At 38.9% G+C, this 23,895-nt stretch overlaps 1 protein-coding gene across 5 annotated transcripts in view; it reads left to right on the top strand.

The window, feature by feature from the left end:
• Positions 1-23,895, top strand: part of PKM (pyruvate kinase M1/2) — a 38,197-nt gene that overhangs the window by 6,113 nt on the left and 8,189 nt on the right. For 2 of the 5 annotated variants that reach the window (XM_069067292.1, XM_069067294.1), the window contains exons 2-9: positions 5,552-5,650; positions 13,413-13,576; positions 14,421-14,512; positions 18,484-18,615; positions 19,172-19,358; positions 19,955-20,225; positions 21,967-22,117; positions 22,716-22,868. In XM_069067292.1, the coding sequence (XP_068923393.1) occupies positions 5,552-5,650; positions 13,413-13,576; positions 14,421-14,512; positions 18,484-18,615; positions 19,172-19,358; positions 19,955-20,225; positions 21,967-22,117; positions 22,716-22,868 (1,249 nt within the window). The remainder of the gene's footprint in view (positions 1-5,551; positions 5,651-13,412; positions 13,577-14,420; positions 14,513-18,483; positions 18,616-19,171; positions 19,359-19,954; positions 20,226-21,966; positions 22,118-22,715; positions 22,869-23,895) is intronic. The other 3 variants (XM_069067293.1, XM_069067296.1, XM_069067295.1) reach the window with 3 other exon arrangements.

The following is a 23,895-nucleotide window of genomic DNA, read 5'->3' as shown; positions in this document are numbered from 1 at the left end:
CATAAAGAAGAGGAATTTGATTTTGCTTATTTGGGGTCAGAGACCAAAACCAGGAGCAGTGGGTGGAAGTTACAAAGAGAGAAATTTGTACTTGATATCAAGAAAATATCAGTTTGAATCTCTTTGGTCAGTTTGTGTCCGTGTCATACAAGAGTTTTAAATATTTATAGTATGTCAAGCACTATGCTAGGCTCTGTGAATATAAAGACAGAAACCATCCTTGAACTCTCTCTAGGTGCTTACATTCCACTGGGGCAAGCACAAAATATGTGGGTATTAATTTCATGGGGACAGGAAGTGAAAGATCAGGAAAGAGAAGAGGCACTTGTGCTGACCCTTGAAAGATTTAGGAATTCCTAAAGGCTCCTTGGTGGGGAGGGAAGAAAAAAGGCCTGTGGGACAACCTGTGCAAAGGCAAAAGAGGTAGGTAGGAGATGGAAAATAATGGATGATGAAGAGCAAGTAGGCAGTTCTGGTTAGAACACAGATTATGTGAAAGGGGAAGTAATATGAAAACTGTTCAGAAAGACAGGTTAAAGCCATGTTGTGAAAGGGTTGGACATGCAGTGGCCAGGAATGGTATGGCACTGGAGAGAACTTCCAAATTGATGAGATTGTTTCTGAGTTACTGATGAAAGTTTCTTGTTACTGATTAAAGCTGTCAGGAATTGAAGGGACTGCCTCTGGAGGTAATAATGGTTTGATCTCCTTTATCAGAAGTCCTCAGGCAGAGGCTAGGTGACTAAATATTGGCTAAAATGACTCTTTGAGGGGAGGAAGAGAGAGAGTTCATGGAGTGAGCTGTTGAATTCAACTCTGAAGCCTGTAATTCAGAATGTTGGCCTTAAAACTGCTTGTGAAAGTATGATACAATCTGATTCGGAGTTGTTCTTCCAAGATGAATCAAGATCTCATTTTTATTCCAAGAAGGAATGGCATTATTCAGAGGGCTTAGCCTTCATTGCCACCCATAATAGAGACAAATGGAGTTTCCCATTCTTTAGAATAGTTCTTATGAAATAGTTCTGGAACAAAGCTGCTTTCTGTTTAGGATTAGTAAGGAAAATCTGGCCTTATTCCTACAAATGGTACTAGAATTAAAACTCCCAGTTTATCTTACCTTGGTGACGCTTTTGTCTAACTGAAATCCAGAGCAGATTTATTCTGTTGCTGTGAATACCTCTGGTTTCTGATTGAAATTCTCCCTGCATCTCATTAAGGTAGGTTTAAAGCTGGAAAAGTTTTTGGATGTCAGCTAGTCCAACTTTCCCCTTTTACAGATAAGGAAACTGAAACCAAGGGAAGTTAAGTGACATGTCCAAGGTCAGGTTGTAAATTCCTTTGGACCCATGATTCAAAACCAAGTCCTACAAATCTGTCACACTTTCCACTAGACCATGCTAGACCTCAGTTTCTGTATGTCATCCTGCCTCCTAGGTGTTCAGTAGTGAATGTAAATATATTTTTCTTAAGTATCCTGTTAAAAACATGATGCCTTGGAAATTCTTGTTTCCAGACCACTGCCAGTAAGTGGTAAATGGTTTGCTTAATTCCTGCCAGAAGGAAAAGAGAATCATAGTTTCTGCCAGTAACTCATCTATTGGGTGGGAGATCCTATTAGGGTTGGTTGGTACCATACAAATTATGTCTAGATTTCCTGATTGGATAAAAACTTTCGCAAGTTGGAAACAGGATTAGCCAGGTATGTTGATTGGTGAAGAAGGATTTGGGGCTTGGTGAAACTGAGTTAGAACAAATAATGAACTGAACATTCCTCATCCATAGTTAGGTTTAGAACTTATAAATGATGTAGTGTCTAAGAAGCAAAATGCTTATAATTTTAAATAATATTTTATTTTTTCCCTAGATACATATAAAAACAATTTTTAACTTCTTTTTTAAGTTTTGCGTTCCAAGTTCTATCTTTTCCCTTCTTCTTTACCCCACCACCATAAGCAGTCTGATATAGCTTATACATGTACAATCATGTAAAACATTTCCATGTTAGTCAAAATGCCTATAATTTTAAAAATTCATTCCTACCTGGTGTGCAAATAAATATTACTTGTGTTTAAGAACAGGAAAAGCATAGTTTAGAGAACCCAGGAGTGTATTAAAGTGAAGTGGCAAGTTAACTTATAGGGTACAATGGAAAGAACACAGACTGGAGAAGAGGAACTTTTTGCAAAACCCCTTTCTGATGCTTAGTCTGTGTGACAATGGGGAAGGCACATAACTTCCTTGGACTTTTCTTATCTGTAAATTAGGAATTGAATGAGATGACCTCTAAAAACTAATTACATTTTCTGCAGGTTTCTATGCCTGTAAACCTTAATATTTAACTACTTTAAGACTAACTCTGGTCTTATGGTAGGTGTTTTCAGTAAAATATATATATATATATATATATGTAGGAAGGATGAGAGTGAGTCATGAGAAAGAAAGAAATGTGGAAATCACAGTTCTGAACAGCATCAAAATGATACCACTTATACCCTGAACTGAGTAATTTCTGTAAAGTATGGGTTTGGAGGGGGATTTTTTGGGTGCAATAAGGAAAGTAGCAAGTGATTATATTGGGTCCTCAGGAGTCCAGGAATCTTTGAGTCTACCAGAGGTTCCCAAACTTATTTAATTTATTGCCTTCCACCTTTAAAAAAAATTACCCTGTACCCCCCTGGAAGTGTACTTTTTCTTTCTTTTTTTTAGCTTTTTGGAAGGGGGAGGGCAGGGGAGTTAGGGTTAAATGGTTTGCCCAAGATCACAAGGCTAATAAGTGTCAAGTGTCTGAGGTTGGATTTGAACTCAAGTCCTCTTGACTCCAGGGCCAGTGCTCTATTCACTGCACCACCTAGCCGCCCCAGGAAATCTACTTTCTTAAACCCTTCAACAGTTTTTTTTTTTAAATTTGAATCATTTCAACATATATGCTTTTTTAATGACATATCTTAAATTTAATAATTTATTGTTAATTTTTTTAGTTTTTTCCTGCATTGAAATTTTCATGATGCCGTGTTGCATCATGTAACTATATAGCATCATATTGTAAACAAGTAATTACACACACATATTCCCCTCTCCTTTTTCGTAAAGGTGTCTTTTCCATGGCTTTCAGGAAGATCCTGCTACAGTGGCACAGGCTTGGGACTAGGGCATCAGTATCAGGAGAGATTCTTTGCCATTATAAATGGAGAAGTTGGATAATGACCAGTAGGAGGTGGATTCTGCATGTGTTTGCCTCTTGAGGAGGGTGCAGTAATGAGTCAGCTGCCTGATAAACCATGTTGCATGTTCTGGTAGGAAGCTATTCTGAAGCCTGCCTAGTAATGGGAGAAGGGAAGTGAGCTACAGAGGGAACTTCTGATATTGCATATTTATGGCTTCTCACAGAACTTGACTGGGGGGGTATATAGGAGTGGAGAGAGAGAGGAGGATGTTGGTAATTTTTCTCCATTAGAAACACAACAGGCTAGTTAGCTTTCCTAGAAAGTTGTAGCCCGGAGAAAATCCTATGGACACATCAAGTAACCCATCTTAGTAATGACAAATTTGGTTTTAATCTGCTTAGTAGGTGAGTGCCCGAATACTTAGTGCTGAGCTAAATCATGTGGGATTTACTAAATGTTGGATGGTGGAAAAAACAAGGAACTTGATCTATTCAGATAATTATATACTGTCATTTATTTGCAAATTATTCATGTATTATTGCTTCAATTTTGCAATCAGTTATAAATATTATAAGAATTTGGGGAAAAGGGGTCCTTTCTAGCTTTACTGAACATTAGTAAAGTCTGGAGAGGTTGAGGAAAGTTTCATGAGAGGTGAGAATTGAGTTAGAGCCCCAGAATATTGATAGGATTTAGATAGATCTTGGGGAAGGGAGAATTTCATTCTAGGTAGGGATACTAACATGACAAAGAAGGGCGGCCAAGGTAGCACTCCGAGTAAGAGCACTGGCCCCAGAGTTGGGATGACCTGGGATGGAATCCAGGCTCAGACACTTAGCACCCACACACAAACACCTGGCCTTGTAACCTTGAGCAAGTTACTTAACCCCAATTGCTTAGGGGTGGTCAGGTGGTGCAGTGAGTAAGAGCACCAGCCCCAGAGTCGGGATGATCTGGGGATCAAATCCGGGCTCTAATACTTAGCACCACACCCAGAAATAACTGGCTGTGTAACCTTGAGCAAGTTACTTAACCCCAGTTGCTTAAAAAAAACAAACACATAGGACAAAGAGCTTGCAGGCATGTTCTAAAAATAGTAAGGGAGACTGTTAATATGGGTTAGATTTGGAGAATAGTGAAAAATAAAGTTGGATAGGTTGGATGGCAATAAGATTTTGAAGTAGCTTGAAACAGGTATTTAGAAGCTGGGATGACATGGGAAAAAGTGGAGAAAGAACACACGAATGGGAACTGAAAGACCTGTGTTCTACTCATAATTCTGACATTAACTTGTCCTTTATTTGGAAAGTCATTTCATTTCTAGGCCTCAGTCTCCTCAGCTGTCAAATGAGATTAAGCTAGACCTCTAAAGATTTTTTTTCACCTATAATGTTTTTTTTTTTTTTATCCTATCACTGTTAGGCTGGTTAATCTTCCTCTTAAATGTATATAATGAAAATCATGTCTTAGAAAGATTAGGCTGGTGGTAGGATGTAGCATTGTGTATGTCTATATTATGGTAATAGCAAATGCAGATGAGTGACAAGAGTGGCATGTACTTCTATACTGCCCAAAAAAACCCCAAACCTCTTAGGTGAAGTATGATTGGTCCCCATGATGACCTGGTTTATGGATTTGTCCAGTCTTGATTTAGGAAATTATTATACTAGTTATCAAATGAGAAACTTTATGCTGTTTGGTTAATCATAAATCATATAGGGATATGTTGTAGAAACCAAACCTTAAGAGAATCATTTGTTGAGGTTCCTGGGAGGGAGACCAAGACCAGGGGTATTTCCCCTTCCATTTTTCTCTTTCCCCACAACCTAAGAATTTGGAGAAATTAACAAAAGTTGAGATAAAAGGGTAAGTTGAATTACTAGGGGGCTTTTTATTATTATTATTAGGGCCATTTCTGATGGGATCAAATCACTATTTGATATTATAGTTAAAATAGCACTGATGGCACTAATGGAATTAAGTACAAAAATAGCTAGATCTAAAAGTTGTACGAGGGACAAAGAAACAGCCAATGGAAATATCACAAAAGGTTTGTAAGCATAATGTTAGTAGGTAAACAGTCCTACTCAATCAAATAAATTGGAAAGTACATGTGTAGTTCAGCCAATTGGTGGTGTGATCTCCTGCTACATCTGAAATAATTAGGATAATGATTGAGAGAGTTGCAGAGAAGGTAATAAAGTGACAGTGTAACAGGATACTTGGTGATAAGGCAATAATACATCCAGCTTTTTTTAATACCCAGGGGATAGCTGCTTTTGCAGTCCACAGACCACCTAATTAGTAAGGCAGTTCCCTCATTATCTCAATATCTGGCCTTTAATGCATTTCAGAAACTAAGATATGCTTCAATCCTTTTACAGCCCTTCAAGGCACAGCTCATTCTACTCTGCAGGGTGTACTGTACAATTTCGGTCACAGAGTTTAAGTGGAAGCAGTAAGAAAAATCCAGAACATAACAGGTATCTAATTCTTTCCTTGCACATATATACAGCCACTACAACACATGGGTTATGTTGTCATCTAAGTAAGCTGCAAGGATCAGACAGTATGTTTGTTTGTTTGTTTTTTTTAATGAAATTGTAGCTCATTGCCCAGTCTAGACCTTAGTTACCTCAAGCCTAGTGAGGGGGGAAATTGTAAGAATTACTTATCTCAAATGTGTGGCCCTGGTGACACTAAACCATACCTTCAGTAATCTTGCCTCAGCACTACTAAAATATTCAGGCAAGTTAATTATCTCTACAGAGATAGGCAATTAGGGCAGGCCATTCACAGAATCACAACATTTCACTGTTGGGAGGAATTCCAGTGTCTGTCTAGTCCTTTAGTCCAGAGGTTCCCAAACCTATTTGGCGTGCTTCCTCCTTTAAAAAATAAATACTCAGCACCTCCTTGGAAATCTCTTTAACACTTTAATTTTTTTTTATTTGCATCATTTCAAAAAATGTATAAAATATTTTTTAAATAACACATCTTTAATTTGTGGGATTTTTCCTGCCTTGAAATTTTGATGACATTGTGTAACTGTGTAATATTGTATAGTAAACAACCCATTACATGCGCATACACCTGCCAATGCATGCCAGACTTCCCAGACAGCCTGAGACACACTCACTTGCCAACACATCCTTAAGATCTGTTAGCTGATTTGACCACTGATCAGTTATACTTTGCATTATATGTGTTTATTTTGGAAAATAATGTAATCACTATGACTTTAACTGTTACACAACAGATGAAATAAGTAGGAATGTTTTTTCAAATTTTCTTGTCTTCTTTCCTTACGCTTTCACTGCCCTCTTATTTTTATTCAGTGCCCTGCAGTTGCACCTGAAGCTACTATGGCCCCCTCACGGTCATTCCAGTGCCCCCCAGGGAGTGGTATTGCCCACTTTGGGAACCTATGGGCTCTAGTTCAGTTCATACTAGAGAAACAATCACTTTTACTTCACAATGAGTGGTCATGTACAGTGAGTGATCATCTGGCCTTTCCTTGAAGATCTGTAGACTAGGAGGAAAACAACATCTAGAAGATTCCCATTTCACTTTTGGGTAGCCCTAAATTGTTGGGACCTCAAGGTCAGATATCTGTTTCAAGCCCTCATCACCTCTTGTTTGGACTATTGCAGTAGCCTGCTGGTTGGTCTACCTGTTTCAAGTCTATTCCCAGTTCAATCTATCCTCCACTCAGCTGTCAAATTAATTTTCCTAAATTCCAGGTCTGACCACAGCCTCCACAAACACCCAATTCAGTAACTTTCAGTGGTTCCCTATTACCCCTAGGATCAAATATAAAATCCCATTTTGGCTTTATTTAATTTTTTTTTTGCTTTTTTTGAGGGGGGGGGAGAAGGTAGGGCAGTTGGTTAAGTGACTTACCCAAGGTCACACGGTTAGTTTTTGTGTTAAGTGTCTGAGGCCGCATTTGAACTCAGGACCTCCTGCCTCCAGGGCTGGTGTTATATTCACTGCACCACCTAGACGCCCCTTTTAAAGTCCTTTATAACCTCGTCCCTTCCTACTTTTCCTGTTTCTTATACTTTATTCCCTTCTACATACTCTTTAATCCAATGACACTGACCTCCTTGCTGTTCCTTGCACAAGACTGACTACATCTCCCTACTCTTGAGAGTTTTCACAATCTTGTTTCTCATACCTGGAATTCTCTCCCTCATTCCTTTATCCTAGCTCTCATAAATTTCTTCAAGGCAGCTAGTTGACACAGTGAATAGAACACAGGCCCTGGAATCAGGGGGGACCTGAGTTGAAATCCGTTCTCAGACATTTGACACATATACTAGCTGTGTGATCTTGCACAAGTCACTTAACCCCAATTGCCTGGCCTTGGCCCCTCCAAAATAGAAAAAAAAGTTTCTAAAAGTCTCATCTTCTGCAAGAAGCCCTTTCCAGTCCTCCTTAATCTTAGTAACTTCCCTCTGAGACATCCCCAGTTCATTCTTTATCTTGCATTATATAGATGTCTGCATGTTGTTTTCCATCATTAGATTGTGAGCTCTTCAAGGGCAGAGACTTGTCTTCTGTTTTTCTTCGTGTTCCCAGTGCTTAGCACAGTGTTTAGCACATAGTGGGCACTGAATAAATGCAAGTCAACTGATTATTCCTTATTCTATTATTTGAGACTTGCACAAATTTGATTCTCCCTTCCACGTTACAGTCCTCCAGATACTTGAAGACATTTATCATATTTACCCTGAGTCTTCTCCAGACTGTATCTTCCCTTTCATTCAGTTGTTCCTTGTGTGACATCACCAATCCCTTCATCATCACCATCCTTTGAATTCCCTACAGCTTAGCAATGACTTCCCCTAAATTCTGGAACTTCTAAGTCTCTGAGCACAATAGTCTAGATAAGGTCTGATCAAGGCAGATCATAATATGGTTTATTTTACCTCTTTCCTGGTCGTGCTTTGGAATCCTTTGCTTTCTTGGTTGTCATGTTACATCACTGACTCATCTAACATATAGCTCCCTACAACCACCAGGTTTGTTTCCTGCTGCCTAGTCATTCCTTTCCCATAACCATACTTGTAAAGTTGACCTCATAAACCCAGAGTATCAGATTTTACATTTACCCTTGTTAAATCTCATCTTAGTTGATTCAGACCAATGTTCTAACTTAAGATCTTTGATCCTTGGAATCAAGTCCTGAAAATTTGAGAAGCATGCCATCTCTGGCTTTTATTCAAGTCACTGGTAAAAAATGTTAAGTAGCATAGGGCCACAAAAATATACATGGGACATTCACTCCATGAAGGGAGACCTCCTTTCAAGGTGGCATCTAACCATTAGTGATTATTCTTTGGTCTTGATCATTCAAACAATTCCAAGTCCTCATTATAACACTGTTGTCTAGCTAACTTTTTTTCACAAGAATAGCATGAGAGACTGTGGAATGTGCTCTGTTTAAGTGAGGTGAACAAATGCTTTCACTGATCAATCAGTATCTTAGTGACCCTTTCAAAAAAGGAAATGAGGTTTTTTTCTTTTTTTTCCTCTTTTTTTTTTTTGCTTTTTGGAGAGCAGTTGGGGTTAAGTGACTTGCCCAAGGTCACATGGCTAGTAAGTGTGTCAAGTGTCTGAATTCAGATTTGAACTCAGGTCCTCCTGACTCCAGGGCCGGTGCTCTATTCACTATGCCACCTAGCTGCCCCGGAAATTAGGTTTGGATGAAAATAATAATGCTTTTTGGTCATCACCACCTTTTAATTAGTAGGATTTAAAGTTGAAGCTTCGAGACAATCTGGTTTCTCTTCCCCCTGCTCTCCCCCCAATCTTACATTTGAAAAACTTAGGCACAGAAAAGTTAAGGGATTTTCCCTCAAGGTTACACAGGTAGTAGGCACAGGGAAGAAAGAGAGGGCTGAAAATTAGGAAGCCCTTTAGTTTTTATTTTTTGGGGTGGGGGAAAGAGTGTGGAGGGAAGTCTTGGGAAATGTTTGGGTTTTTTTAGTTTTTACTTTTTTATAAGCAGACCTGAGATATTGAGGGTTCAGTTCTAGACTACCACAATAAAGTAGGTTACACAAATTTTTTTTGTTTCCCAGTGCATACAAAAGTTATGTTTATATTATAGTCTATTAAGTATACAATTGTATTATGTTTTTAAAAAGTATATACCTTAATTTTAAAATACTTGATTAATTTAAAAAATGCCAAAAATCATCTGAGCCTTCAGAAGTAAATCATAATCTTTTTGTTGGTAGAAGATCTTGCCTCTGTGTTGATGACTGCTGACTGATCAGGGTGGTGGTTACTGAAGGTTGGGATATTTGTGATAAAATAAAGACAACAATGAAGTTTGCTACATCAATTGACTCTTGTGTTCACTTGGACACTTAGAGGCCATCGTAGGGTTATTAATTGACCTATTTCAAAATTTTTGTGTCTTGGGGAATAGGGAAGCACTAGGAGAGGGACAGAGATGGATGAGGAAAGGGCTGGTCAGTGGGGCAGTCAGAATACCCACAACATTTATCTGTTAAGCTCACCATCTTATATGGATGTGGTTCGTGGTACCCCCAAAACAATTACAATATTAACATCAAAGATCACTGTTCACAGATCACCATAACAGATATAATAATAATGGAAAAATTTGAAATATTGCAAGAATTATCAAAATGTGACACAGATACAACATGAGCACATGCTATTGGAAAAATGGTGCTGATAGACTTGCTCAATGCAGAGTTGCCTGCAAACTCTGAAGTGCAATAAAATGATAAATATATAGATATAGATACATACACAAAAAATAATGGGGTGGAAGAGAAGGGAAAGAGGGAGAAAAGGAGATATAACAAATGTCCTGAATAACAAATACACTAAGGTGTTAAATCAATTCAGCCTTGAAGGTAAGGAAGAAGATAATACATTGTTGGCTTAGAAGTGAGTAGTCACAATCTATTATGAAAATAGGAGAGTTACTTACATGACCATTTCTGTTCAGGAGCAGATTTGACACTGTCTTAATGGAGAAGGATTTCTATACTACCAGAATAGTCAAAATGCTATACTGTTACTCTGTCTCTCATTTTAGTGGCTCATTGCTACTCTACTATGTGTACTATAGATAAGAGTTGTACTTAGATTTTTTAGCCAAGCATTTCTTAGTTGATTTTGTCAACAAGACGACAGAAAGAGATAGTCCTAGAAAGATAATAGGTGGATTTGGAATGGAGTTTGATGGCTAGACTCAAAGCATCATTAATGAGCCAATGTCAACTTCAAAGGATTGTACCAGGAATCTATATTTGGCTTTATTCTGCTTAATGTTTTTATCATGAACTTGGATAAAGGTATAGATGGTGTGCTTGTAAAATTCCTGTGACAGAAAGCTGGTAAGGATAAGGTAGTGTGTTGAACAGCTATCAGGATCCAAAAAGATCTTGATAGGCTATATTAAAAAGAGAGGCTAGTAAAAGAAGGAAAGAGGGGGGCAATAGTCTTCCTGTCCTCTGCCCTGATGTCAAGCCAAAACTGGAGTATTATGTTCACTTATGGATGCCACATTTTAGGAAATATGTTGACAAAATGGAATTAGGCCAGCTAGGAGAAAAAAGAAACTGGGGATATTTAGCTTGGAGAAAAGAAGATTTAGGTAGCATAGGACAGCCAAATGTATTTCAAGTATTTGAAAGGCTATCAAATACTTATTTTGCAGGAGCTATAGGGAGGCAAATTTATCCTTGATGTTATGGGAAAACTTAATGACAATTAGAACCAACCCAAAATAAAACGGGTTGCCTCAGGAGGTGGTGGAAGAATGGTTTTCAAGCTAAGGCTCTATGATTAGGCTTGTTGATGCTGTAGAAGAGAGTTTTATTAACATGTATTGGACTAGATTACCCGAGATCTCTTGACTCTGTTCTCGGGTGGGGGGGGGATGACTCAACATCACCCACTATATTATATTTACATATTACATGTATCTGTTCTCTTTCTCCTCTCTCAATGGTTACCACCTATACCCAAGAAGTCACAAAGTTTGCCCCCTCCCCAAAGTAAACTGGAATATTATAACAAAATCATATTATGATCATTGGGGAAACAGTATTATATTCCTTAACCACAAGGGGAAGGTTCAGTGGTGAGAGGCTGGTAGTATCCACAGTAACATTTCCTAGTAGAAGTTGGCTCAGGTTTTCTCACCAGCACTGTCAGACTTCAGACTTCTGACTTTAGAATGTTTGAAGTGTCCTTTTCCCAAGTTGGGGCCTGACTACATATGGGAATAATCAAATCTATAAATGTTAGGATGTGGTTGCAGTGTTAATAGTTGTTGGCCAAGAAGTATGGGGAAACAACTTAAATAGAACTGATGAAGGCTACCCATATGGAGAAATAGACTTGAGAAGACCTCTTTCCTCTATGTATGTCTAAGGTCCCTTATCAACTTTGTTCAAATATAGAGCTAGGTATTGATAAATCTCCTTGCTGCCCATGATGAAATATAGTCACTAACTTTGCAAATTGTTTTATTAAGGAAACTTGAACTATATTTTTACTATCTTTGCAGGTAAAACAAAAGCAAACCAGAAACATTCTTCAACAAATAAAAACAAGTCTTTAAAGCATTCTTTTAGAGTGGCTGAGTGATGTGGAGAGATCTCATTTTAGTAGACTACCAATCTAAAACTTTGACTATTGGTGTCCTCTAAGTGTGATCTTTCCTGTCCAGTGGCCAAGTAAGTGGGCACTATTTCAAGAAGAGCTGAAGTCATTTCTATCTTGATATTCTTAAAGTGAATGAAACAAGAAGGAAGTTGTAGGTAAAAGGAAGGGTGAATTACAGATACTCATTAGAAGCAAAGAAAAGAGTTGGTGAGATGAATGGGATTTATCGTGCCCCCAGAGGTAACGAGGAACATTTTTTCATTAGATATTGATGATAGGCATTTGCAACTATTAGTTGCAGATAAAATTACAGAGAAGTTCTCTTGTAAATTCATATCAGCCTGCTCTCTTAAAGCAGTTCCACTTATATGCTAAAAAGGATTCTTTGAATACAAAAACTCTCCCTCTTCAGCACTTCCACTGAGTATCTTAACAGCCTTTTTGGCTCTGATCAACTTTTTTATTTTTTGGAGGGCAGCTGGGGTTAAGTGACGTGCCCAAGGTCACAGGGTTAGTTTGTGTGTGTGTGTGTGTGTGTGTTAAGTGTCTGAGGTCAGATTTGAACTCAGGTCCTCCTGACTTCAGGGCCGGTGCTCTGTTCACGGCTCCACCTAGCCATTCCGCTGATCAACTTTTTAACCAACAGGAATTCTAAGTTGTAATGAAGAAATGTAAAGGTCAGGAAAGAAGTCAGTGTGATGACCTCCTAAATCATTTAATAAGCTGTGATAGTGAGTTTGAGCTATGCTTCCGAAAGAGTAACTAGGACTGCTAATGCTAGTAGCTAGACTACAGATTTGGGGCATTTTTTTTTTTTTTTGAGGAAACTAGGGAGTAACAAGGTTTCATTTCTAGCCTCTACTTTTAAAAAAGCTACACTTGGATGCAGATTTTATAAAAACTAACAAAGTAACAAGAGTAGTCATTTCTCTTACTGAAGAATTTTGGCTCCTTGTTAATAGGAGGTCTCAATAGTGCATGTTAAAAATCCATTTTTAAAGGCAGGATGTATAAATTAAGAGAGGCCAATTTTGACTGGATACCCAAAATTCTCTTGCCTTACAAAGTGGCAAACTCTCTTTGTAAAATAGTCAAACTGATTGATTGCTTATCTGGCAGGGATGTTATAAAGGAAGGATGGGGCTTGGCCTAAATAACATCCAGAATTCTTTTCAAATCTAAACTCCTACTAGATAAAATTCTTCTTGACCAAAACTGCTGAACAAGAAGAGGATATACATTAGGGGTGGCTAGGTGGTGCATGGGCCCTTGGAGTCAGGAGGACCTGAGTTCAAATCCAGCCTCAGACACTTAAAACTTAATAGCCCTGTGACCTTGGGCAAGTCACTTAACCCCAATTACCCTGCCTTCCCCCCTCCAAAAAAGAAAAGAAGAGGTATATCTACATAACCAGCACGTGGTTTAATTTGCTGTAATTTGGGCAGTGTAATTGCATATTCCTGTTAATATTATAGCCCGGAAAGGCTCTATGCCAAGCGTTATTAATCCTGCATTTTTTAGGCTATAGAATATGGTGCCTACCTTCTCTTCTCATTGACTCAGTTCTGCTTTTTTATGACTCAGCAGCATGGAGCTGGGCAAAGCAGCCAGTGAAATGATATACACAACTCTTCAGAACCAGCAGCTATTTGCTGCCATGGCTGACTCCTTTCTGGAACATATGTGTCGTTTGGACATCGACTCAGAACCCATCCTTGCTCGAAACACCAGTATCATCTGCACCATTGGTGAGTGGGTGTAATTCACACTTGAGTTCCAATCCCTTGCCTGCAATGTAGCTGCTACAGGCTCTCAGAGCCTATCTTTCTTTGCTGCAAAGAAGGCTTGGTAGAGCATATTCTGTTAAAGGGGTAGGATTTTTCTCAACTCAGATAAATAAAATTGTAAACCTTGGTAACAAAAGGAGTTTGCTTTAAATACCTGCGGAAAGTAAAAGGGACTTTGAAAACATGAAGAAGTTGAACTAGAATACCAATGTTGGAAGTGACTGATTTGTTCTTCCCTTGAGTATTAAATATGAAAGGCAGCCTGTAGACTCTGCCCTTCCCAAGTTACTTTTCCTAAAGGCCCTGAAAACTCCTTGAAGGAGAAGTATTATGTACAGTGGGCAGGTTGGACCTGGTGACTTATTCAAGCTGGGCTACAATGAGAACAAACATGGCACAGAATGTTAATAGAACACTGGGTCTGGAGCCAAGGGATTGACATTGAATCCTAGCTCTGTCACTTTCTAGATGCATGACCTTGGACAATCACTTCTCTGCCTGGGGAGCAAGTTTTCCATATCAGTAAAATCAAAGAGGTTGAACTAGATGATGTCTAATTTCTAGATTGTGACTAAGCTTCATCCAGTGCTTTTTGTCCTGATTAAACAGAAAGGTACCAGTGGGGCAGAGGGGAGACTGGGGCTGGGAGTCAAAGGAGTCAGTGCTCTGATGTGGGTAGATAACAGAAATAGAAAGTTTAGAAAAGAGATGTCAAAGAAAGTGTAAAGCATTGTGAAATATGACTTGACTATATAATTGGTTACTTATGCATGGTTTTAATTTTAAAAAATTTTTTGTCACTTAGGCCCAGCCTCCCGATCTGTGGACATGTTAAAAAACATGATTGAAGCTGGAATGAATGTGGCTCGTCTAAACTTCTCTCATGGTACTCATGAGGTAAGGATTCCCACAGGGGTGGGGGTGGGAGTGGTCCCTTCCTGTAAATTGTGTTGCTCAGGGCATCCAATGATCTCTTTTAAAAAGAAGAAAAATGAGATGATTTATATAAAAATATGACCCTCTTCTGGATAATCACTTCTTCTTGTTTTTACATTAAACCTTCCCATTTAACAAAGAAAACTACTTAAAACAATTGACGCAATGACTGAGTCTGACAAGTATATGGAGTATTCTGCCCCCATAAGTCTTCCTACCTTTTTTGCTGAAAAGCATGGGATATGGTTCATTATCTCTTCTGGGACCAAAATTAATCACTGTAATTGAGAGTTCAATGTTGAGGGTTCTTTTAGTGTTTGAAGTTCAGTCTAGCATTCTTTTAGTGTCATTGAGTATATTTTTCATGTTATTAGTTTATAAGCATTTATTAAGTATTTGCTATGTGCTAGGCATTCTGCTAAGTGCTGAGTATATAAAGAAAGGCAAAAACAGGGCTCTAGTTCTAAGAGACTTCATATTATAATGAGATAATATTCAAGTAAGCATAAACATATACAAACAAAGGGAAGATAATCTCAGGGAGGAAACACTAACCTGGGGAATGGGAGTGGGGAACAGAGTTTACTCAATAAATGTCAGTCAGGACTTGAACCCAGGTCCTCTTGTTTCAGAGTCACTGTGTTACAACTTCACTCAGCAGCAGTTCATTGTCTTCCCGTTTTTCTCTAAATTCCTTAATAGTCTTCATTTCTTACTGAATGGGAGTATTCCAGTACCTTCATAGACTAGTTTTGTTCAGCTATTTCCCAGTTATTGGGCAACCACATTTTTTCTGTTCCTTTATTTACACAAAAAGGACTAATATGAATATTTTGTTATTTAAGTCTTTCTTTGATCTTCTTGGCATATACCCAGTAATTAGGTGATTGAGTATGAAGAGTTTAATCACTTTTCTCAGAAAAAAAAAATCCAAATTGTTTTCCAAAATGGGTAAACTAATTCATAGCTTAACCAACAGTTGGTTGGTGTGTCCATATTTCTATAGCCTTTTCAGCATTGAATATTTTCATCTTTTCTCATCTTTGCCACTTTGAGGTATATAAAATGAAGCCTTAAGACCATTGTTAGATGTTGAGTGTCTTTTGTACCAAAACACTCTTTTGGGGTGGCCAGGTAGCACAGCGAGTAAGAACACCAGCTCCAGTGTTGGACTGACCTGGAGATCGAATCTGGGCTCAGACACTTAGCACCCACCCAGAAACACCTGGCTGTGTAACCTTGTTACTTAACCCCAATTGCTTAAAAAAAAACAACACTCTTTTAGTTAACTTCCTAGCTTGATCAGCATGTTTCTCTCTCTGGAAGGTGACAGTGACATAAAGATGGTGCATTTTCAATCCACCAACTAGAAGCTGGTGTTCATGGAGCACTAAGAACTCATTCTAAATGCATACCTTTTGGTTACCTCTGGGACTCAGAGCAGCCTATAAGCAAACTCATTTCCCCCTTTTCTCTCCTTTACTTTCCTGATCTCCTTGATCAGCAGAATCGTGCTGACCTATGAGTTGTACATAGCTACCCTCTGGTATTTAGAAACTGGTATTAAGTTCAAGCTAAGAATAAGATCATAAGGAATTAAACCAGGGAAGAGTGCTCCTCCCATCTAGAAATTGGAGACTTTTCATTGTGGGATCATTCCATAAACAGCTTATGGCCTAGCAGGCATCTGGCCTTGTAAAGGTCATGAGCTGTAGCTTCAAGTGATAGAGACTGAGTAGTTGTCATGGGTTACTAACACAGAGAGAGAAATTGCATGAAGTCTTTCAAAGGAATAGAGTTCCTTTTGTAGAAGTTACTTTGGCAATTAAGGGAAAATTATTGAAGGCTTTATTGAGACTTAGATCCTTGCACCTAGAGGCTTTGACTTTTTTGTTAGCATATACTTACATGTAGGGTATAGGAGCTAAAATAGATTTGAAATGTGTGACACTTCGAAATTTCTTTTTTTTTTTTTCACTTGAGCCTAGATCTTTCCTCCTTTGTATTAGGATTTGCCTTTCTACTAAATATTAGAAATGTTTAGAGATGGAGCTAGAGCCTAATTAATACTTTAGGGTCTAGAACCCTGGTAGCTCATTTTATAAAAATTAAAACATCCCCTCAATGTAAGGAGATCTGGGTTTTAAATCAAAAGGAAATAAGGCTGTTGCTGGGGTTAGAGTTTATGATTGAACATGGAAATTAGACTGCACCTGCTGTCTCTAAGTTCCTTTTACAGTTTGTCTGACCACTAGGCAACACAGAATAAAAGCCAAGAAATACCCGTTGAGCTGTGCCAATTTTAAACCCTATTCTGAGCACACACTGAAGTGCCCCCCCCTTTTTTTTATATTAAGGAGTAACAGGTGTTCTGATCACATATATGGTAGCATATTGCCCCAGCACTTCATGTGTGAGCAGTTTCAGTGCTGAAGTTGGGCATAGCTTAGCACCCTATTGGTCTAAGAAGTGTCTGTTTTTACATAGTTAAATGTAGAACTTTGAGGAGAATAGAACCCTTGGTGAAGTTCTTCTGTTACTGCAAAACAAGCAGTTTATTAAATGATCCAACAGAAGGGAGGCTTGGGTCCAGAGTTGTTCTCATTGCATATGAAATTTTCATGGACAGTAACAGTAAAAGATAGCAGGTGGGAAAATGCTGAATAAAATGTTCTTGTCAGTTTCCTTTTTCATTCCACTCTCTAGAGATTTTTTCAACCTTTTATCTTGCCTCTGAGTCCCTTTCTAATCTTAAGTTCAAATGAAAGGGGTAGAGGGCCTGAAAGTAAAATAAGAGGTTACTGAGTAGAAGATGACTTAAATATACATAATTATGGGAACAGAATGGGTTATGTGTTTTACTTTTCTGTTAGTATGCTTAGCTCTGGTGACCTTGTTAACTCATGCAGAGTGAACACTATGCCTTCATTTTGATCAAAAATGAAAAGTCAGTAAAGAATTAGAAGAATTGTTCAGATTCACCAGTCAACTAGAATTTTAATACCCAATTTGTGATAACTGCCTTAGCATATAGACTTTTTTCTTTTTAATTTTCTCCTTATTATGAACATATGTAACTATGGGGTAAGACACTTAACAAATAATTAAACTCTAATTATAAATAAAAATGGTTTTTGACTGACAAGATTTCTTAAATCAACAATAATAGGACTAGTGTTTGTTCCTTGTAAAACAGGGATATAGAAGAACATGGTTTTGTAATTTATAGAGTTTAGCTCCCATGTAGCTCTTTATTTTCAGTTAAAGGGCTTCTTGTTCCATTGGGTTACTAATTCATGAATCTAAAGGATATCAGACTAGTTTTCTATTCTGTCTAGTTTTCCTTCTACCTCCTTCAAAGGTCCCTAACTGACATAGGAAACAGTTGAGAGACATAGGATTTATCCAAGATAGAAAATTCTGTGTCTCTGGGTCAAAATAGAAAACATTCTCATTTTCTAAACCAAAGCATGATACATTTTTATGTCTTTAATAAACTGCCTGTCTTTATTGTAAGCTGAAACAATATGTAATTCCCTGAGAGATTTCCACAGAAAAGTTGAAATTGGTCACCTTTTTCCCTGTCTGTTACTCCTGAAAAGTAATCTAGATCTGTGTGCTTACTTAGCGTCCCTCCTTCCTACCCCCATCCCATCCCTTATCCTGTGAGCTTCCTCTGTTTTAAAAAAATCCCTTATCTTTTACATCAAAATCCATCTTGGGGAAGGGTTATTTAAGAGGCAGTGGCAACAAATGTGTCTTACATATTGTGTTCTAATTCCTGAGTGATACACAGTCTAAAATGACCGTAACTTTGACAGCCTTTAGATACTATGAAGGTAATGGGGATGGGAGAGGGGTTAGGACATGGAAGCTAGGTTAAAAATATGTATTAAGGCTCTTACTTGAATTTCTTTCATTATCTTTCCTAGTACCATGCAGAAACCATCAAAAATGTTCGAACAGCCACAGAGAGCTATGCTTCTAACCCTATCAAGTACCGACCTGTTGCTATAGCCTTGGACACCAAAGGACCAGAGATCAGAACTGGACTCATTAAAGGAGTGAGTATTTGGAGATGTGGAGGCAGGCTGAAAGAGACATTCAGTTTGGTGAATGTTTCTGTGATGAGTAACCAGTCCCATACAGACACAGACAGCACTTGCACTAATCTAGGGACTCATAACCTGGGACTGTGAACTTGTTTTTAAATATTATTGTAACTCCATTTCAATTTAGTTTACTTTCCAGTCCTATGTATTTTCACATTTAAAAACATTGTGCTGAGAAAATATCCATAACACAAGGAAGGCTAAGAACCTTTGCTTTAATCAAAATTATTACAAGAATCCTTGGGCTTTCACTCTTAAGCATCTGATGTTCTAATAGGGGGACTGGCTTTTTTATTCTGTAGTATATCTTAGTAGTACCTGTGACAATTAAAACATTTATCAAGCTGGTTGAGATTTGTGACCTATAATTTATAAGTGCATTCTCAGTCTTTAGCTTATAAGCATTGTTCCCTGTAAGGGAGAGAAGTGGAGTTTTGTTTTATAAGGCCCAGTTACAGTGAACTCATTAATGAGCAGACTAATGAGTCAGTTTCTCCTACATACATAGAGTGGCACAGCCGAAGTGGAGCTCAAGAAGGGCAACACTATCAAAGTCACCTTGGATGAAGCCTATATGGAGAAATGTGATGAAAACGTCCTGTGGGTTGACTACAAAAACATTTGCAAGGTGGTGGATGTTGGTGGCAAAATCTTTGTGGACGATGGGCTCATTTCTCTTCTAGTGAAGGAAAAAGGTATGCTTTGGGTGGGGCATTGGTCTGGTAGAATACTGTTCCAACACGCTTGCTTCCAAAATAGCCTAGACCCAAGTACATGGGAAACCCTTTTGAGTGCATTGTCCTGCATATAAATGGCAAACTATGGTTTCTCTTTGAAAAAGCCATGAAATATAACTTGATCTCAGCTAACCCCATAGTCCTTTTCTTCTTTGGGAGAGAATGAGAGATACCAATCTTTGCTCGTTATCAACAAAAAGAATGTGAAGGGAAGGGATGAACGTATCAGAGTCTTTGTGCTAAATTATTGTACAAATGGTGTGTTTTCATAATTGGGAAGAATAGCAAAAAGAAACAGTGGTCATTCTGTTACTAGACTTAATTCCAGGAAGAGCGTAAGTAAGCAGATTAGGGTTTGGGGTGGGTGGGTTGGGAGTTAGAACTGTCTTATTTTATATTCCTCAACATAGTGCATTGTATTTATTTTATATATGTACGTGTTACCTCTCCTGATAGAATGTGCCTCTTTGAGGGCAGGACTGCTGCTTCACTTTCTTCTGATTCCCCATCACCTTGCACATAGTAGACATGAATGTTTATTGATTGGTTGATAGGTCCCAATTTCCTTGTGACTGAGGTGGAGAATGGCGGCATGCTGGGCAGCAAGAAGGGTGTCAACCTTCCTGGGGCAGCTGTAGACTTGCCTGCTGTGTCTGCAAAGGATATCCAAGATCTACAGTTTGGATTAGAGCAAGGGGTGGATATGATATTCGCATCTTTCATCCGAAAGGCAGAAGATGTCCATGCAGTCAGAAAGGTCCTGGGAGAGAAAGGAAAAAACATCAAGATCATCAGCAAGATTGAAAACCATGAAGGAGTCCGAAGGTAAGGGGAAGGAAGGAATGTTTAGGAACCCCCTAGGAGAAGAAGAAAATTCTCTTTTCCCTCCCCAGAATGGGATCCCCCAGGTGGTTGGTTCTGTCAGAGGAAGTTTTAACTATCCCTTTACTGGCTTGCTTAGGATGGATTGATAGCTGAAGGACTTTGATATAAATAGCACCTAGAATCAATATCATTATGCTGATTTTTCTTGCCCTAATAATAACCTGAAGTTCCTGATTTACTATAGTGCCATTTCCCTTCTATCGATGTTGTGGGATGGGAAGACATCTGGAGTGAATATGGTAGTAAATTCTGACCCCTTGTGTCTTTATTAACCCCTTCACTTCCTGAAGCCCCCATTTATTTCCCTAGAAGTGAACAGCGTCTTAGGAAGATTCTAATGCTAGCCCTGCTAGCATTTTTCCTTATTCATCTCAGTTCTAGGAACATGAAGCATAGGGCCTCCTAATTAATCCTTTCCTCCCAAAGGCCAGTTAATTTAGACATAATTTAATTTAATAATATAATTTAAAGCTTGAAGGGAAGGGATCTTAGAAATTATCTGGTCTAACATAGTCCTCCTACAGATAAGAAAATGGGCATAGCCACAAAATCATCACATAGGTAATAAACTGCAGGATTTAAATAAGTTCTGGTCTTCTGACTCCAAATTCAACATTCTTTCCATGATACCCATTCTAGATTCACTCTCTGAACTCTAGCCCAGCCGTAAGACAAATGCTTGCCTTTGTTTTAAACCTAATTTTGGTCAGTTAAATCTCTTACTAAGCAGCTGCTATGTTAATAGCATTTTTTCTGTCATTTTGATAACCCACTGGTACTCAAGACTTGGCTTGGTGTGGGTGTGAGGTTTCCTCTGTTTCACCAGCCTGATATCCCAAAAGGAGCCATCCTGAGCAGGGCAGTGGATAGAATGATGATGAGACCAAAGTGTTGGACCTAGCTTCAGATTGGAACATGGAAGTGATGATAGGAAGAATGGAAATCATTAAGTAGCCTTTAGATTCTAAAAAGGTGGGGAACCTTTGGCCTTGAGGCCACATGAGGCCCTCTAGGTCCTCAGTGTGGCTTTTTGACTGAGTCCAAGTCTCACAGAACAAATCCTTTTATTAAGGGATTTGTTCTTTGAAGTTTGGATTCTGTCAGAGGGCTGCACTTGAGGACCTAGAGGGTCACATGTGACCTTGAGGCTGCAGGTTCCCCACCCTTTAGAATCAGCAGAGGAAAAGAGAAGATGCTTTGGGAAATGAAGGTTAGAAACAAAACTGCGGAGATAGCTACCATATTAATATGAAATCAGACTTTTCCTGTCATAGGATTGGTGGAGAAAATGACCCAGTTAGATACCTGAGATAAAAGGAATGAACTAATTGCTGTTCTCACTTTATAGAGGGATTCTGTCAGGTCTATACACTTTTCTTTCTCCCTACCCCTCAATTAAGGCAGAAATCTTATAACCTTTAGAAACTATCCTGCCAAGTACCAAGTCACCTTAGAGGGTAATCCTGTTCAGGAGCATGTAGTCAGAAAAGGAGACCTCCTGCCCATCTGGCCCTTTTAATGAACAGCCTTCATTGCCTTATCTAATCAGTAGGAAGTCACAGGCTTCTCTCACATTCCCAGCTCCTGCTTTAGCATGATATCTACTGTCCTTTATCATTGTACCTTCACATTGTCCTTACAGCGTTAAAAATAATTTTTTTTTCCTTTTTTATGATATCAGATTTGATGAGATCCTGGAAGCCAGTGATGGCATCATGGTTGCCCGGGGGGACCTAGGTATTGAGATCCCTGCAGAAAAAGTCTTCCTTGCTCAGAAAATGATGATTGGAAGGTGTAATAGAGCTGGAAAACCTGTTATTTGTGCCACTCAGGTATTCTCATTTATTTCCTTTTTCGCCCTTCCACCCTTAAATACAAACCTTACTTTGGGGTTTCATTAAAGCAATAGTACATTATTGATATTGTCTGACTCATCCCAGGTCTAATAAATTATTTGGGATAGAAACAGTTTTTGAGTGCTGGGTTGACTTTAATTTTTTAGATACTTAGGATGCCTGTCAAGATGGGTCTCCCCATTGACTTAACTCTCTGATCCCCTTGTAGTCTAGACATCAGAAGTCAGATGAAATAATTTAACTTTAGCCTGTTTTATTGGAGAGGCCAGCCTTAGTGTCAGTAAGAGCTTATTTCAAATCCTGTTTCCCATACAAGCTGGATGTCTGACCCTGGAGAAGTCAGTGGTTAAGTGACTAAGTCTCTGTGTTGCAGGCAGGTCTGTGACTATAAGTTGCAGACTAGGTACCAATCTATACTGTTTAGAGAATATGTCTGTCCTTACTAGTGGTTCCCTATACCAAAGAAATCTCAGGTGCAGCTCTTTTTTTCATATCCAAAAGTTCAAACTTCAGGGAAAGGGTTTTGGGGGTAGGCAGAACAGGGACAGGTGTCACTCTTCTGCTATCTCCTCAGATGCTTGAGAGCATGATTAAGAAACCACGCCCTACACGGGCTGAAGGCAGCGATGTAGCCAATGCTGTCCTGGATGGAGCTGATTGTATCATGCTGTCTGGAGAGACTGCCAAAGGGGACTATCCAGTAGAAGCCGTGCGAATGCAACATTTGGTGAGTGAACCCTGTCCTTTTCAGAACAAGGGAAAGGGGTCAGAGCCCTCACTTGGCCATCACCCTGGGCTTGTACTTGGCAAGTTTAACAGAGGGGAGGGACACTCTCAAGAGAGAGGTTCACATGAATTCCTGACTCAGTCCCCATCTGTTAACCACCATGTTCCCTTTAACTGTTTGGATGATGTTTCCTTCTCCACAGCCCTGTTCCCATTCCTGATTTCCTCCCCCTCTTCACTTCTGTCCTAGATGCTCACAGTGCTCCTTTACTGAAAATTTTCTGGGTCTTCAGGACACCTGTTAAAATGGGTTTCTCCAAGGGCTTAGTCATCTGATCTCCTTGTATTGGGCTTAGGCAGACAGATGAAGTAATTTTACTTTAGCTTATTTTCTTGGAAAGGTTATTATACCAAACTTCATCTCTAGCTTCCTAGAGTCAACTAACTGCCTCCTTCTATCCCCTTAAGTAATCTGTGGGGCAGTAGTCAGAGCAAACATTGTTCTCTCTGCCCCACCCCACCCCTGCCCCTCTCCCAGGGTTTGGGACTGAATGTCTGCTCTTAGCTAAGAATGGATCATTTCTTGTCAAGATTGCCAAGAACTGCTTTCCTCCTAGTGGACGTCCTTTGTCCCACTTAATTGTGATTCAAGGTTGGGGGGGGGGGTGCTAAATTCTGCACCGTGCAGCATATAAGTACTGCTTTTCCTAATGTTACTGCCCTAAGTTTATTCTAATTTTCTCAGTATTTAGTGTTATTTAATTTCTTTGGTCTAATCTTAAGCTTCATGCAGAAGGGAAGGAAACTGGGCAACACTTGTGTTTGTACTTGTATGTTAAAGACTCCATTCCAGGTCTAGGCAATGCAAGGATGGGGCTTCTTTTGCCTTCTCTGCCCCAGCAAAGCTGTTAGGTATAGTCTTCCATAAGTATAGAGGTATAGACCTCTTGCTGTCCCAAAAGGTCCTATTGTTTGAATTGCTCTTCCCATCTGAGAGCTTAAGCTTGTTTTTATTTTTAATTTTTAAC

Source organism: Petaurus breviceps, unplaced genomic scaffold, assembly GCF_028583685.1.
Source record: "Petaurus breviceps papuanus isolate PSGF00001 unplaced genomic scaffold, PetGlider_PUasm1.0 90740, whole genome shotgun sequence".
Lineage (NCBI taxonomy): Eukaryota > Metazoa > Chordata > Mammalia > Diprotodontia > Petauridae > Petaurus > Petaurus breviceps.
Note: the sequence above shows the minus strand (reverse complement) of the source record. Positions and strands in the feature narration are given on the sequence as shown.